We start from the raw sequence: 17,391 nt of genomic DNA, 5'->3' as shown, positions 1-17,391 counted from the left end.
CAGTGCAAGAATCTCTTTCACCTCTGCCAGTGGCTACTGTTAATCCATTAGTCTTTGTCTCCCCCCAAGCTAGCAGTTTTCCGACCCACCTAACACTGCCTCGATAGCATCAGCAAATATTCTTGCACCCTTTCTATTTAAGTGTATCCCATTCCTGTAGAAGCAATCTCTCCTGTTAACAAGTACATTCCAGGCTGAAAAAAATTCTACCCCTTGAGCCTTGCACAATCTTTCCAGGGCCGAATTGATCGACAAGGCTCTCATCATATACTCCCTCCTATCGTGTCTGGGCAGAATTGCAGACACTTTCAAATTCAACCCTACTTCACGGCTTTTTTTCAACAGTGACCTGTACTTGTTAAGTAATTCCGCTGGTCTCCTACTCTTAATATCATTAGTGCCAACGTGTACAACTATATCACCTTTTGTGCCCTTAAAAGATGATATCTGCTCTACAACGTCATCAACCTTTGCCCCTGGCAGACATACCCTGTCTTTTTTTAAGGTGATTCAGTGTTTTGTCCCCCACTGTAGATTTAACTCATCACCGATATAGTGAGTAATGGTTATAACAAGAAAATTTTGTTGGTTCCTGTATAATGAAATCTCATAGCATTATCATAGTGGATTCGGTACTTCCAAGAAGAAACCCAAGTAGGAATATTAGTTGTTTTCGGTGACTCTATTGTCAGGGAAACTGGGAACATATTGTGCAAAAAGGATAGGTGGAACAGGACCAGGATATGTCTGCCAGGGGCAAAGGTTGATGACGTTGTAGAGCAGATATCTTTTAAGGGCACAAAAGGTGATATTGTTGTACACGTTGGCACTAATGATATTAAGAATAGGAGGCCGGGGGAATTACTTAACAAGTACAGGTCAATGTTGAAAAAAAGCTGAGACTTAGGGTTGAATTTGAAAGTGTTTGCAATTCTGCCCAGACACGATAGGTGAGAGTATATGATGAGAGCCTTATCGATGAAATCGGCCCTGGAGAGATTGTTCAAGACTCAAGAGGATAATTTTTCTCAGCCTGGTCTGTGCTTGTTAACAGGAGAGAGTGCTTCTACAGGGATGGGATACACTTAAATAGAAAGGGTGTAAGAATATTTGCTGATGCTATCGAGGCAGAGTTAGATGGGTCAGAAAACTGCTAGCTTGGGGGGGATATACATGGACTAATAGATTAACAATAACCACTGGCAGAGGTGAAAGTTATTCTTGCACTGCTTCTATTGAAATGAGCAGCAGCCTGGAAAACAAGGTGTAGGGAATTCCAGAGACTGATGGGAGTCATTGCGGAACAAGTAAATACACGGGCTGTGTTAGGGTAGCTAAGAATAGAAACAGGTGCATGTATACTTGCGTGTAGACCAATGCTAGAAGTTTGGTAAATAAATTTGAAGAATTTGAGTTGTTGGTCAAAATTTCAAAGGCAGATATTGTTGGAATAATAGAGATGTGGTGTCACACAGATATAAGGAATGCAGAACTGGAAATTGGGGAGTACAATGTGTACAGGAAGGATGGATAGGAAGGGAGGAGGGGTTATGCTAATAGTTAAGAAACGCACAAAATCCAAGGAAGTGCAGCCAGTCAACATCGCTGAACAGTGCAGTGTCGAGGCAGTTTGGTGTGACATAAGCACTGTGAGATCAAAATTGAGAGTAGGAGTGTGTTTTATTATTATTATTATTAGCCATATGGTGCATGGAAGCTTAAGGCTTATGTTGCACCAGCCAAAAAAAAAATTCCGAGTTACCCTGAGAGAGAGAGATTAGAAGCAGAAAGGAATCACCAAGAAAGAAAAGAATGATGATATGATAATTGTCTTATAATGGGGGATTTTAATTTCCCAGATATTGACTGGAATTTGTGGCTTGGTCACTCACACACCAGCAAGGTTTTTGTGGATTTATTGGATGATTTTTTTCTACAGCAGCATGTTCGGGAGGCAACTAAAGGGAGTAATACTCTTGATATAATTATCAGTAGTGATTTTTCATGCATTAAGAATCTGCAAATAAAGGAACCACTAAGTGGCAGTGATCACAGTGTGCTGAAGTGAGATTTACTCAAAGAGGCAACTACCATTGGGGGTAAAGGGAAGGATTTTTACTTTAGTAAAGGTGATTATGGTGGTCTGAGACAGTATTTAAATTCTATACAGTGGAACCAACTGATGATGTTACAAACAGCAAATTCAAAATGGGAAGCATTCAAAGAATTAATCTTGGAAGCTACTAGGCTTTTCATACCAACTGAGAAATATTGTTCAATATTTAGGCCTAAATGGATGTCAGATGAACTAATTAGACATGTTGCAGAGAAGGAAAATGCATGGAATACATATAAATTAAAAGGTGACACGGAAGCCAAAGATAGAGATATAAGCTGGTCTGTAAAGCAAAGAGTTCTTTACTGATGTAAACTCTAGAAAGAAGGGGATGAATCAGATTGGTCCACTTGATATCGATGGCTCAACTGTAGATGATGCTGCTCAGGTAGCTAACAAACTAAATGAATATTTTGCATCTACATTCACACATGAGGAGTTATTCAGGGAGGGGAATGCCAGAGGCGTATTAAACTCTGGCAGTAAGCTAGATAATGTTGTAATAACTGAGAGTAAAGTGGAGGAGAAATTGTTGAAGATAAACATAAGAAAGGCACCTGGGGTGGATGGAATCTATCCAGTTATATTAAAGGAGGCAGCAAAGGAAGTAAGCAAACCCTTAGCCCTAATTATGAGAGCTTCCTTGGACTCAGGGGAGGTACCCATGGACTGGAGATAGGCAAATGTGACCCTCAATCCACAAAGGAAGATCTTGATATGATTATCAGTAGTGATTCTTCAATCCATAAAGGATTCGAGGTAATTACAGACCTGTTAGTTTAACTTCTGTTCCAGGGAAATTAATGGAGGCACCAGTTAAAGAAGCATTGCAGGATCATCTAGACAAGACTTCAGTTATAGCTGAGACACAGCATGGGTTTGTTAAGGGGAAATCTTGTCTGACCAATTTGATTGGATACTGTGATGTGGTCACAAAGGAACTGATGCAAAGAATAATTTTGATATCATATACAGGTAACGCTTGTATAACGCGGAGGTTAAGTTCCAGAAATATTACGCGTTATATGAGGTTCAGGTTTCATACAAAATGTAGGGTTATGTTCCGTAGTGTTTTTTTTAATTATAAAAACAACAGTGACATTCAACAAAAACATATTTTATTCATTCAAGAATTCATGTACCTAACTATTTAACAAATACATAGCATAAAATTATAAAAATTAGGAATTGTACATAAATTTCATTGCACATAATGCATAAATTTCAAAATTAAAGAAATGGATATTTTAATCATCATCACTGTCTTCAGAAAAAATATTTCATAGATATTCTTTATTTACAAGTGGCTGGATGTCGTTATCACTTGAAATCTCTTCGACATCATTTGTATAATTCTCACTGGGTACTTTAGCTAGTTTTCTTATCAAAAAGTTGGTAATAATAAGACCTTGCTTACCACTATGCTGCAATTTTTTATTAAGTTCATAATACGGAGTTAAACAACTCTCCAATTGTCTTTTGAATTTTCCCGAGTGCTCTGTTGAGGGATCATTATCTGTAAAATAATGATAATTCTTTAGACTGAACTCTTTAATGGCTGTTTAATCTTTAATGAACTCAGCACAATCAGAATCTTCAGTAGAACTTTCCTCGCCATTTGTATTTGGTTTGCCATCTTCTATTAATTGAACCAATTTCTCCTCATTTAAATCTGTTTCTTCATCAGTTAATTCACGAATTTCATTTTCAACCATATCGGAAAATCCCTCCCCACCACAAATGTGTGCCAGGTTTGTTATACGACTTAGTTCAGCATCCACAAGAGGTATGAAATTTTGATTAAGGATGACACCAGGCCATATTTTTTTCCAGCAACCTTTCAGTGTAGAGGGTTTTAACTCCTTTACACATAGAGAAATAATTTTTACACAATTAAATATTGAAAACTCTTTCCACACTTGAGGCAGTGTCATGTTTGGATTAGATTCCATTTTTTCCAAAATTAATTTGAATGTTTGACGAATATAATACGCTTTAAATATTGAAATTATCCCTTGATCAAGTGGTTGAATAAGTTGTATTAGGTGGCAAATAAATTATTTTAATATTCAGATGGGTTACATTTTTTTGAGCGCCCTGGTGCGTTATCTAAAATTAGTAAAATTTTAAAGTCAATATTCTTTTTCTTTGTGTATCTTTCTATATCAGGCACAAAACAGTTAAAAAACCGATTTTCAAATATGCTAGCTGTAAGCCATGCCTTTTTGTTGTCTCTCCAATAAACAGGGAGGGTGGACTTTTCAATCGCTTTTAGCACAAGGATTTATAGATCGGTTAATTGACATTGGTTTTTTCCATGTAATCACCTGATGCATTACTACAAAACAGTGGAGTAATTCTTTCTTTAGAAACTTTGAATCCAGGAGCTGTTTTTTCAGTTTTCGATATATAAGTGCGTTTTGGCATTTTTTTCCAGTTTAACCCAAATTCGTCTGCATTGAATACCTGGTCTGCACTATATCCACCTTCTTCAATGATTTTTAAAAGTTCTTCTGGGAATTTTCAGGCAGCATATATGTCTGCTGATGTTGATTCTCCTTGGAGCTGAAGATTATGCAAAGAAAATCGCTTTTTAAAATTTTCGAACCGGCCCTTACTGGCACAAATTCATGCTGAGAGCTTTCTTCTGAAAAATCTTGTTCAAGTTCTTTTAAATATTGATAAATTTTGAGCACTTTTTGTTTAATAAGGTTTCCACTCAAAAGCATTTTCTTGTGAGTGCAATCTTCAATCCAAACCATTAGAGACTTCTCCATTTTTTTCCATTAAAATATCGTGTACACGAGCAACGCGCTTTGCACTTATCATTGAACCGGCAATAAAACTATCTCTGATTTTCTGCTCATTTTGTTTGATTGTACGAATTGAATTGTTGATTCATTTGAATTCAAAGTCCTTGCAACAACTCCTTGTTTTTCTCCATTTTTCAACTGATCCAAGATTTTAATTTTTTCTTCGAGAGAAATTAATTTTCTTTTCTATGTTGGTTTTTTCCTTCTTTTGCAGTTTTGGTGGCCATTATTATAAAAAATAAATTTTTTATTTGCCAAGGGGTATTCCCCAATAAATTCACTATTTATAACTACTTGTGCAACAATTAACTCTTTATAAGGTAAAAAATTGGCACTACACAAAAAATTTTTATGTATGTATTTGCATGTTTCCCCTTATATAAATTTGGTTCTGGCAACTACACCCATTATACGAGCAGACACAAATTTAACGAACATAAAGTTTGATTTTAAGTCGCTTGGTAAAAGTGTGTGAAAAGAAGCGATACAACAATTTGTAGATTGCGTTATATCAAAACCACGACTGTGTTATACAAGGGTAGCCACAATTTATAAACCGCGTCGTATAGGTACCACGTTATACGAGGGTTACTTGTATTTAAATCTTAGAAAGGATTTTGATACTGTTGCACATGGAAGACTGTTGTTCAAATTGGAGCAGTGTGGCAAATTGCCTATGTATAAAGGGATGGTTGAGTGGAAGAAGACAGAGAGTGGTAATCAATGGACACTGCTATTCATTGACTAATGCTATTAGTGGAGTCCCCCAGGGTTCAGTGTTGGGTCCATTGTTGTTTTCTGTATTTATTAATGGTATTGGTGATGGTATATCAGGCTTAATGTCCAAGTTTACAGATGATACGAAGGTTGGCAGGGTTATTAATGACACTAATGACAGTACGCTGCTGCTACAGGATCTAGAAAAGTTGAGCAGGTGGGCTGAGAGGTGGCAACTGAAGTTTAACATTGACAAATGTAAAGTATTGCATATGGGAAGCAGTAACCCTAGAGTAACGTATCAACTGTGTGGTACTACACTTAGGGTGGTAAAAAATGAAAAAGACCCCGGGGGTAATTGTGGCAAATATGGAGTTTTCTGAACAGTGCAGATAAATTTTATAAATTGTGGCTACCCTTGAGGTTTTGTCAGTGGTCAGGTAACACTGTGAGTACTGTATACAGGTCTGGAGGCCTCATTTTAGGAAGGATGTAGAGCTGTTGGAATGAGTATAGAGAAGAGCAACAAGATTAGTAATTATATAAGCTTGCTTTCTTGCATCATGTGCCTTTGATAATGCTAATAATTTTCATGTTCCATTTTTACATGAAATTGGATTTTGTTTTACTCACCTAACATTGCTATTGAGATTGAAGGAAATGATTTTTGGAATCACTTATGAAATCACCACATGGCTTTCTGAGATGATCTTATCTGCTTTGTGGCACATGCTTTTGAATTGTTGGATTACTGAACTAAAATGATGAAAGATAAATAACTGAATACAGTTGCTCCTACAGATGGGGCTCCATCTGTTGGAGCCCTGTCTCATCAGGCACCACATGGCATGAGCATCTGAAACAACCAAGGAACTTAGCATTTCAGTAACCTCTAAACCTGCCAAAGGGCTTGGTTGAAAGTGTGTGGTCCTATGCTATCCAAACCACTATCAAAATACTTACCAGTGAAGACTGAAGACAAAAAAAAGCAAACATGGAAGAATTTCTTTGATAATCAAATTGTGGAAAAATAAATAATATTAAATTAAATAAATAAAAATAAAATACAGTATACATCAATGATAATTTACAAAAAGGATGTAAATCTGAATTGTATCACTTATCAGAGAGAGAAAGAGTAGAACCTATGTACCACAAAGGAGAAAAGATTGCCTCAGCAAGCTAGGTGTAATTTTGTTAGCAATTCCAAACATCATTTCCCATGTATTTTGTTTCTTTGGCTTGCATACTTTTGAAATGGTTATGCTTGCCATCAACAAGGAAAATTTAAATTTATACTTGTCAGGTGTGCGGGTGCATAAGTACACGTGCCTTGAGTGACCGGGGTTCAAGCCCGTGACTACTGAATACGGTGCTGTTTCTTGTATTTTGTCTATCTTGTGAACTCCTGACTGTTTGGTCATCACGGAGTATAAACAGAAAATTTATTTATTTAATACTTCTGGGAAAACCAGGAGTTTTTATGACTTCACTCTTCTGACATCTAATGCAGAAGTGCTCAGTGCTGGCCCATGAATTCAAGAGCATGGCCTGCAAAACTAGTAAGTTAGAGAATGCTGCTTTAGAAAATTCTCCTTACAGAACTCCTTAGAGTTCTCAGTTTCTTAACCCTGAGTCAGGCATGTGGAGTCAGTGGGACCAGACAATAATTCACAAATTCGTGCTTCTTCTACTGGCGCCTCCGTAGCCAGGTGGGAAGGAGCAGCAGTGCATAGCACACGCTTCTTGATTAGACTGGAGTTCGAGCCCATCACCACCAAATACAGAGGATGCAGAAAGGTCAGGGAATGACCACCGCATATCCCGGAGCATTATGGCCTTAGTTGTTAATGCTCCTAAAAACCAAATAACAAACAAACAAGCTTCTACTTTGTCTACACAGCTGAAACTCTAATCCCTGTTTTTGAAAATGTTTTCTTTGATTTTTCCACTGAAAATTCCAGAAATCTCTGTTAATTATCACACAATTATGAAATATTCATGAATTAAATTAAACCTAATCATAGGTATGTGTTGAGTAACATCTATCACATACAATTATTGATAGCAAGCTGGCTTTACTGGTGTGTGTGTGTGTGTGTGTGTGTGCTCTCCTTCAATTGGTAATGCTCTCTGGCTTTGTGACATTAAAGCATCTAGAATCAAACTGCTGACATGCATGCTTCATGTCTCATGCAGCAGATGCTCCTGTTATTGACAGTCTGACATCCAGTGCACACATTTGTTGAAGCATGTGGGTTTTCAGTTTGCATTTTGCTTGCCAACAGGTCTAAAGGGAGTTTTAATTTCAAAATTAATTAAAATTATAAGTTTTTAGGGTCCATAGTCTAATGAAGGAACCTTATAATGTCACTCAGTTGTCTGTTTGTCTGTCCGTTCGTCTGTCACAGCATTGTATCTCTGGAATCACTCAACCTATTGACTTGAAATTTTGCACGGGTTTGTACATCATGTGGGCCAATATAATACCGTATTGATCGTTGTTGATAAAATGTTGGGGGGGGGGAATAAAATATTAGACAACCTATTTTAAAATACAGTGATTCTGGGTATTTGGGCCACCAGTTAATCGGGGCAGCCATTTATTTGGGGCAAATCTTAAAAACAGAACCCAATCGAGAAAATAGCCAGGGTTTACTTCACTTAATTGGGACAACATGCCATTTAATCGGGGCAGGAAACCACAGCACTGGAGATTACCCTACGATTGTCTCTGACCGAACCACGTGGTTCAGTCGGATTTCTGGAGGTCACAACCATAAAACAATAAAAAAGAATTACCAGTCACCTGTTTATTGGGTTAACAGATAGTAAACTCAATCTTATTGAATTTGTGATAATACTGACAGCTGGAATTCTGTGGGTTATTATAGTGAAATGTGTTTACTCTTCCATGGAATCTTCAATCATATAAAAAAATTAATTTTCAATCTTCTCTTTATTCCTATTTTTAAAGCTTCGTAACTTGTTACTCCGCTCTCACTTGTGCGTATCATGTTACTTGCAATTTGTGTGTGCTGCGTTCTTTGTTATTGATTGCTTATCTTTTTACCGTTTTAAATTTTAACCCCTACCTACAGATGTCAACTAGTTAGTATGTACATATTACAGTGCGTATTAATTATTCTGATTATCACGTATATTCTTCCAATTTTCACGTATCATTTAATTGGTAAGGTTATTAATCAAGGGTAAATTTGTGCTTAATATACTTTACTTTTATAGCCTGTGGACAGTGGCAGACTGGTCAGGTGTCAGCTTGACCGATGGCAAGTGGGCCCCCTTGCAATAACATTAGACAATATGTTAAAAATGTTAGATCTTTTAGTAGCTTGAAAATATAATAGTTGTGAGTGGGCCCCCTTTGTCTACTAGAAACCAATATTTTTAGACCCAGTCCGCCACTGCTTGTGGATAATAGTCATCCTATTTTTGCTAATTATAATTGCTGTTTAATAGAATTAAAATTCAGTTCACAAACGTGATCACAATGACTGGTGCTTACTACACATCTTATAGTGAATGGTACTTTACTATGGTCAGCCCATTGTAAAGTGATTCGATTGTACAGTGAACCAATTGTAAAGTGGGGGTCCGTTGTATTTTTAACTTTTTTTAAGTGAAACTTCGGATAATTGGAGCAGCCGCTTAATCGGGCAATGTGTCCCAAATAACCAGAATCGACTGTATTTTTAAAATTAAAAATGGCGGCACCAGACAGGAAAATGTGAGTAATTTTCGTGTCCCCTCTCTATTTCCGTCATTAATGGAGCTAAAATTTAAAAAATCACATTAGCTATGCGTTATTCGATGCTTATCAAGGGAAAACTATTCCAATTGAAATCTATCATTTACTTTTTCTGTTAAAATTAAAAAAACAATTTTTTATTGCACTTCAATAGCACTTCTTTGTACTAAGTAACTCTCCTTTTGGTGACAAAAAGGTTGCTAAATAGTTAGTTAATAATTCTATCAAGGTCATTTATAAATTTTATGACAAGAAGTATTTTTTAACAATTTTCAAAGCTGGAGTTGTCCCGTCAAGGAGGTACTCAGAGAGCCAGTGTTGAGGCGGCACCTGCACGGCCCTCACCTGCCAGTTGCTTCTCCCCTAAGACTTTAATCGCTTCTCCAGGAAGAAGTCAGAGTTACTTCTCCCACCCTTGTCATTCACAACAACTGGAAAGAGTCAAACAGACATTTTCGTTAGTTCCTCAGTTTTAGGCCAAGCTGGGGTACTAGAAACTTTTTTTTCAGTTACCATAAAGCTCTCTATTTGAGATACTACACTAACGACCATTCGTGACTATGGACCCTTCATCCTGAGTTCCTGGCACCCAGTAGTTAACCAATTTATTAATATAAAAAATGAATTTTTCATTTGTGTTCATAAAAGATTGAAAATAAAGCTGGCATCAAAAAAAGTGGACAATTTTGAATTATTTATGCTGATATTTCAAATTCCCGCATGCACAGAAAAAGATAAATTTTCTGTGTGACTTGACTACCAATGGGCTAAATGATCTTGGGGAATTTTATTGCAACAGTTGCTTAACTCTTTAAAGCTCATTCTTTATTTTTAGTATATTTTTAATATTATTTTTCTAAAAATATACTGATTGTTAGTGTTATTATTACTTTAATTTTTGGTATTAATATTATAATGTAGGTCAAATAAATTTTTTCCACAGATGTTTTATAGATACACAAACAGTATACTTGTTGCCGTAATGTCTATGGACAAAACTCACTATTTTTCCATTCATTAAACTCTCAGTATCTGTTACTATCATTTATGATAGCAGGAAACTTCATAGATACTACCTACACTAAAAGCCTGGTGTAGGTAGTATCCTCTTTTAGACTTATCAGCAAAGAAGTAGAATTAGCAAAAGAACTAGGCCAAACTAGACTTAAACTAGTTTTAAAAAAGTTTAATTGGCTGGGAGGCATTGTCCAGTAGAGTTATGTCAGTTTGTTTGTTTGAATTTTTTACAGAGCATCATCAACTGTGGCTACAGTGTGCTATGCTTATGGTGGAAGATACAGTGGTGAGTTTTACCTAAGGATTTTCCTGATAGTGTTCTTAGAGAATGGTACTTAATGATGTACAGAAAGAAGAACATTTTTGTTGATGTTTGAACTGCCACATAAGGTTGGCGAGAGTGTTAGTGATTGATTTTCAGTTGGAAATAGAACCATTTGTTGTTTTCATGCATAACCAGGACAGTCTACAAGGAAGTGCTTGGTAGTGAGCAGCATGTTACATTTAGGACACTGAGGGGGATCATCGCCTCTTAGTAGATAGGTATAAGTAGCATTTGCGTGTTCAATTCTCAGATGTGTAAGTATAACTTCCTCATGCCTGTTCATTCTGAGGCTAAATGACCATGGTTGTAAAACTGGTTTAATTCTCTTCAGTTTGTTATCTCTTTGATCTGCCAAATAGCCGACTGGTCTGTGCACAGTCTTGGTAAGGTATTTTTTATCTGCTGCCAGGTGGACAGGTAATTGATTTAGTGGCATTATCTGTCAATTCACTGTCTTGCATTCCTACGTGTACAGGTATCCAGCAAAAGTTTGTCTCTACCTTGTTCTACGAGGTCACCTAGGTCACAAGAACTTGTACAAGTTCTTGTGCTCTAGGTGACCTTTTATGACAGGGTCATGCAAAGGCAGCTGTCATTGAAGAAGCGGTAAGAAAATACCATGAAATGTTTGACTCCATTATGTATATATTTCCAATTCAGAAATAAACATAATTAAACCAACGTAGGTTTAAGTGCTTTATTATCTCCAAATAACACAATTTATCTATGCAACATGCTGCTCAAGGAATCAAAATTTCAAATGGAAGAATTTGGTTTCTTGCTACCATTGGAATCTTCAGAATACAAGCAGAATGCAAATCTTTCCTTTGCAGATGTTGTTTTCATTGACAACCTTCTAGATTTGCAGCATCATTTTGGTGGTCCAAAGAGTACAAGATATTGCCCTGAAAATAAATCCATCCAGTACAGAGTTGATGCTAATCAATTTAACTGGCTCTATCATGTTCAAGGGAGAACCTCTTGATCAGGTCAGTGATCTTCAGTTCACACATCATGAATACCTAACACATATTTATCATAAATAACTAGCATTATCTGGTCATAAAACATTAATGCCCATTTGGAAATCCCCAGTGGTGACAACAACCACCAGTTAAAATTTTTTAAGACTTCTGGTCTTGCAATGGTTTTTATCTTCTCAATCCTGGTTACCTACCATTAGCTGCCAAACTAGTGGTAGCACTAATCAATAATTTTGGAACCTCCTGGCAAGACCATGTGTTCAATTCAAAGAATCTTGAAGAAGCTAGACAGGAACCTCTCATTAGCATTAGCATTAGTAGAGGCATTTGATGCAAGAAAGCAAGCTTATGCAGCATCAGCAAAAAAAAAAAAAAAAAAAAAAAAAGTAACATAAATAAATAAAAATAACCACTTCCACTTCACCCCTCTGTTTGTTCGAAATACCTGTCCAGCTGAGCCTTAAACTTATTTAGGCTATCAACTTCCACGACAAGGGATGGAAGTCTGTTCCACCCACCAACCACCCGCTGGCTAAAGGCAAATTTCCGCACATCTATCCTACATCTGTCTTTCCTCAATTTGAATTTATGCCCTCTCAGGTGATTTTTCTGAGCTAGAGGAAGAATCCCATCAGCATTGAGCATGCTCAAACCATTCAAGGCTTTGTACACCTCTATCAGATCACCCCGCTGGTGCCTAGTTTCCAGACACTGTAATTTGCAAAACTTAAGCCTTTCTTCGTAAGAGAACCCCTTTGTCCCATTCACCAATCTAGTTGCCCTTCTCTGTACTCGTTCCAGCAGCTCTACATCCTTCCTGAAATGAGGCCTCCAGGCCTGTATACAGTACTCTAGGTGTGGCCTGACCATTGCCTTATACAAGGGAATAATCACCTCCTTATCCCTTCTAGAAAAATTCCTATATATCATTGACAATACACCATGAGCTACTCTTGCAGCTCGTCTGCACTGCTCAGAGAACTTCATATCTGCCTGCACCACCACCCCCAGGTCCCTTTCATTCTCTACCACTGTCAGTGTAGTACCACAGAGTTGATACGTTGCTCTGGGGTTGCTGTTTCCCATATGTAGTACTTTACATCTGTCAATGTTAAACTTCATTTGCCACCTCGAAGCCCATCTGCTCAACCTTTCCAAATCCTGTTGCAGCAGCATAGTGTCAGTAGTGTCCTTGACAACCCTGCCAACCTTCGTATCGTCTGCAAACTTGGACATTAAGCCTGATATACCATCATCAATATCATTTATAAATACAGAAAACAATAAAGGCCCCAATACTGAACCCTGAGGGACTCCACTAATAACATTAGTCCACGATGAGCAGTGTCCATTGATTACCACTCTCTGTCTTCTCCCCCTCAATCACCCCTTTATCCATAGCAGCAACTTGCCTCCAATGCCACACTGCTCCAATTTGTGCAGCAGTCTTCCATGTGCAACAGTATCAAAAGCCTTTCTAAGATCCAAGTATATAATATCAAAGTTATTCCCTGCATCCAGTTCTTTTGTGACTGCATCATAGTATCCAATCAAATTGGTCAGGCAAGACTTCCCCTTAACAAAACCATGCTGTGTCCTAGCTATAACTGAAGTCTTGTCTAGACAATCCTGCAGTGCTTCTTTCACCAGTGCCTCCATTAATTTTCCGGGAACAGAAGTTAAACTCACAGGTCTATAATTACTTGTGTCAGCCTTTGATCCCCCTTTGTGAATTGGGGTCACATTTGCACATCTCCAGTCAATGGGTACCTCCCCTGAGTCCAAGGAAGCTCTCATAATTATGGCTAAGGGTTTGCTTACCTCCTTTGCTGCCTCCTTTAATATAACTGGATAGATCCCATCCACCCCAGGTGCCTTTCTTGTGTTTATCTTCAACAATTTCTCCTCCACTTTGCTCTCAGTTATTACAAGATTCTCTAGCTTACTGCTAGAGTTGAATACACCTCTGGCATTCCCCTCGCTGAATAACTCCTCATGTGTGAATGTCGATGCAAAATATTCATTTAGTTTGTTAGCTACCCGAGCAGGGTCATCAACAGTTGACCCATCGATCTCAAGTGGACCAATCTGATTCATCCCCTTCCTTCTAGAGTTTACATAAGTAAAGAACTCTTTGCTGTTTTTCTTCGCATCCCTTGCCAAGGATCTCTCGTAATCTGCCTTCGCCTGCCTAACCTCCTTTGTAACTTGGTTACAGATCAACTTGTATCTATCATAGGCGTCCGTGTCACGTGTTAATTTGTATGTATCCCATGCATTTTTCTTCTCTGCCATATGCCTCATTAGTTCATCTGACAACCATTTAGGCCTAAACCTTGAACAATATTTCTTAGTTGGTATGTAAAGCCTAGTAGCTTCCACGATAAGTTCTTTGAATGCTTCCCATTTTGAATTTGCTGTTGGCAATATCATCAGTTGATCCCACTGTATAGAATTTAAATACTGTCTCAGTCCATTGTAGTCGCCTTTACGAAAGCAATACCCCTTCCCTTTACCCCTAATGGTAGTTACCTCTTTGAGTAACTCCCACTTCAGCACACTGTGATCACTGCCACCAAGTGGTTCATTTATCTGCAGATTCTTAATGCATGAAGAATCACTACTGATAATCAAATCAAGAGTATTACTCCCTCTAGTTGCCTCCCGAACATGCTGATGTAGAAAACAATCATCCAATAAATCCACAAAAGCCTTGCTACTGTGTGAGTGACCAGCCCCCAAATTCCAGTCAATATCTGGGAAATTAAAATCCCCCATTATAAGACTCTCTGATTTACTGGCCCACTCTATTTCTCCGAACAGTTTCTTATTATACTCATCAGAGTCATTAGGCCTATAGCACACTCCTACTCTCAATTTTGATCTCCCAATGCTTATGTCACACCAAACTGACTCGACACTGCACTGTCCAGCGATGTCGACTGGCTTCACTTCCTTGGATTTTATGTGTTTTTTAACTAATAGCATAACCCCTCCTCCCTTCCTATCCTGTCTATCCTTTCTGTAGACATTGTACTCCCCAAATTCCAGTTCTGCATTTCTTATATCTGTGTGACACCACGTCTCTGAAATCCCCACAATATCTGCCTTTGATGTTTTGAGCAACACCTCAAATTCATCAAATTTATTTACTAAACTCCTAGCATTGGTGTACACACAAGTAAACATGCACCTGTTCTTTTTCTTAGCTACCCTAACACAACCCATGTGTTTACTTGTACCCCAATGATTCCCAGCAGTCTCTGAAATATCCTGCATCTTATTTTCCAGGCTGCGGCTCATTCCAATAGAAGCAGTGCAAGAATCACTTTCACCTCTGCCAGTGGCTACTGTTAATCTATTAGTCCTTGTATCCCCCCAATCTAGCAGTTTTCCGCTTTCATCAAGCAGCTTTCATCAAGACCTTTGAAATGAACCAGTTGAGTTGGCTTGGCCATTGGCATTTCTTAGCCATGGCTTTCTATGACATCTTCTCCCAACTCTTGGGCAAATGAGGTCACAGAAGATCAAGGCAACAATTCAGCCAATATAGTCACCTGGATACAGAACATCCACATTTTTCCTTGCCTTTCTTCACATAAAGACAGTGGTACTAGACCAAAGGTCTTTGGTGAGAACTTTTAAAGTTTCATTAATTTTATAAATATTCTTTATTTATTTAGTTAGTTTTAGTACTTTTTTTTTTTTTTTTTAACTTGTAAATTTTTGAAAATAAATGGAAGACATTACTTCTGTTGCCCATTTTATGTAAAAGTTCCATATTTTATTTTAAATAGTGGTTTTATTTAACCATTGTTTAAAATAAAAATCATGAAGAGAACTCCCCTTTATATATTTAGGAAAGAATTCAGTTAAATTACACTGAGTGGACACTATTAGGCTATTAGGTTCACCTACCCTTTTCATGAAATGCAGTACTCCATCAGTATCACATTTGTACCATGCAGTTTAGTGTGAGAACAGACAAGATGAAAGATTTAAGTGACTTCAAATATGGCATGGTAGTGAGTACCTGATGCACTAATACGAGTATCTCAGAAACTGCAATACTGTTTGAGGTGTTCATATATGACTGTGTCTCAGGTGTATTAAGATTGGTCCAATAACCAAATGACATCTGGCCAGTGGCGATCTTGTGTCTGGAAAAGGCTACAGTCAGTCAAATAATGTGGCATAACGGTGGTAACCAGAGGCATTTCAGAATGCACAACTTGTCATATCTTGTCACAGATGGAGTATCACAGCTGATGACCAAACTAGGATCCACTCCTTTCAGCAAAAAACAAGAAGGTATGGTTACAGTGGAACGCCACTACGAGTACTGCAGATTTGAGGATCAGAATAAGGTGAAAATAGGTGAATCAATGGACCATTCTGTATGGTATCAGCAATGCAGGCATGAGGTGGTGGTGTAATCACGAGGAATGTTTTCATGGTGTACATTGAGCCTCTTAATATGAATGGAGCAACATTTGGATGAAAGGTTATTTATAAATTATTTCTGACCAGAAGCATCTCTTTCTGTCAATAACATATCCATCTGTAAATGGGTTGTTCCAACAGGATAAGACACCATGTCACAATCTGGAATTGGACAGAACTGGTTCCAGGAACATGAGAGTGAATTCTGGTAACTGGGGAACCCACTACAGTGGCTTCCCCAGTTACCTCAATCCAGTTGAGAATATGAATCCAGGTTGTTCTGTGAGGGCTAAGGTGGGGGAGAAACTACTCACTATTAGGTAGGTGTACCTGATAAATTGGCTACTTAGGAAGGATGTAGATTTGCTTGAGCATGTACAGAAGAAGGGCAACAAGATTGGTGAGGGGAACGAAGGGGTCCTCTTACCAAGAGAGGCTTAAGTTCTGCAAATTGCAGCAGCTGGAGACTAGGCACCTGCAAGGTGATCTGACTGAGGTGTACAAGGCCTTGAATGGGTTGAGCACGCTGAATTCTGATGGGATGCTTCCACTTGCTCAGATTACGAACATCGATGCTATTACCAAGCATAAATTCAAATTGAGGAAAGACAGTTGTAGAACAGATGTCTGGAAATTTTCCTTTAGCCAGTGGGTGGTTAATTGCTGGAACAAACTTCCACATGTCATTGTGGAAGTTGATAGCTTAAATAAATTCAAGGAGGAACTGGACAAACTTTTAGAGGGAATGGTTGTGTGAATTTTTTTTTTGGCTGATACTACATAAGCTCATACATGCACTTCTTTGCATCACATGCCTGTATTACTATTACTAGTATACACTAGAGATTCAATTACACTTATTTTTAATTTCATTAACATGTTAACTGAAACTAGAACTGATAATTTCAATTAAAATTATACATTCTGTAAGAATTTAAAAATATAAAGGTATGTAAAAATCCTCATAAGTTTTGTATTGATATTTATTCCTGCAGAAAACGCCTAAATGATGCTATTACCAAGCTTAATGAAAATGGTGAACTTACTGTGTTGTACAACAAGTGGTGGAGAGAAAACAGTGAATGCAAACAACAACAATCTGAACAACGAAAATTCATCGTAAGTAATATCTTCACTTTTTTGTAATCGGGTCTCTTTGAAACTTTTCTTGAAACATTTTGTATGGATAGAAATGCCATAAGTATCCT

At 37.7% G+C, this 17,391-nt stretch overlaps 1 protein-coding gene across 1 annotated transcript in view; it reads left to right on the top strand.

The window, feature by feature from the left end:
* The window catches only part of LOC150090591 (glutamate receptor 1-like), a 194,034-nt gene that overhangs the window by 150,219 nt on the left and 26,424 nt on the right, over positions 1 to 17,391 (top strand). Inside the window, exon 14 of the mRNA XM_090371710.1 lies at positions 17,179 to 17,302. Within this exon, the coding sequence (XP_090227836.1) occupies positions 17,179 to 17,302 (124 nt within the window). The remainder of the gene's footprint in view (positions 1 to 17,178; positions 17,303 to 17,391) is intronic.

This window comes from Mastigoproctus giganteus, chromosome 1 (genome assembly GCF_048544385.1).
Source record: "Mastigoproctus giganteus isolate SK-2022 chromosome 1, ASM4854438v1, whole genome shotgun sequence".
Lineage (NCBI taxonomy): Eukaryota > Metazoa > Arthropoda > Arachnida > Uropygi > Thelyphonidae > Mastigoproctus > Mastigoproctus giganteus.
The sequence above is the reverse complement of the archived record's forward strand: the minus strand, read 5'-3'. Positions and strand labels throughout refer to the sequence as shown.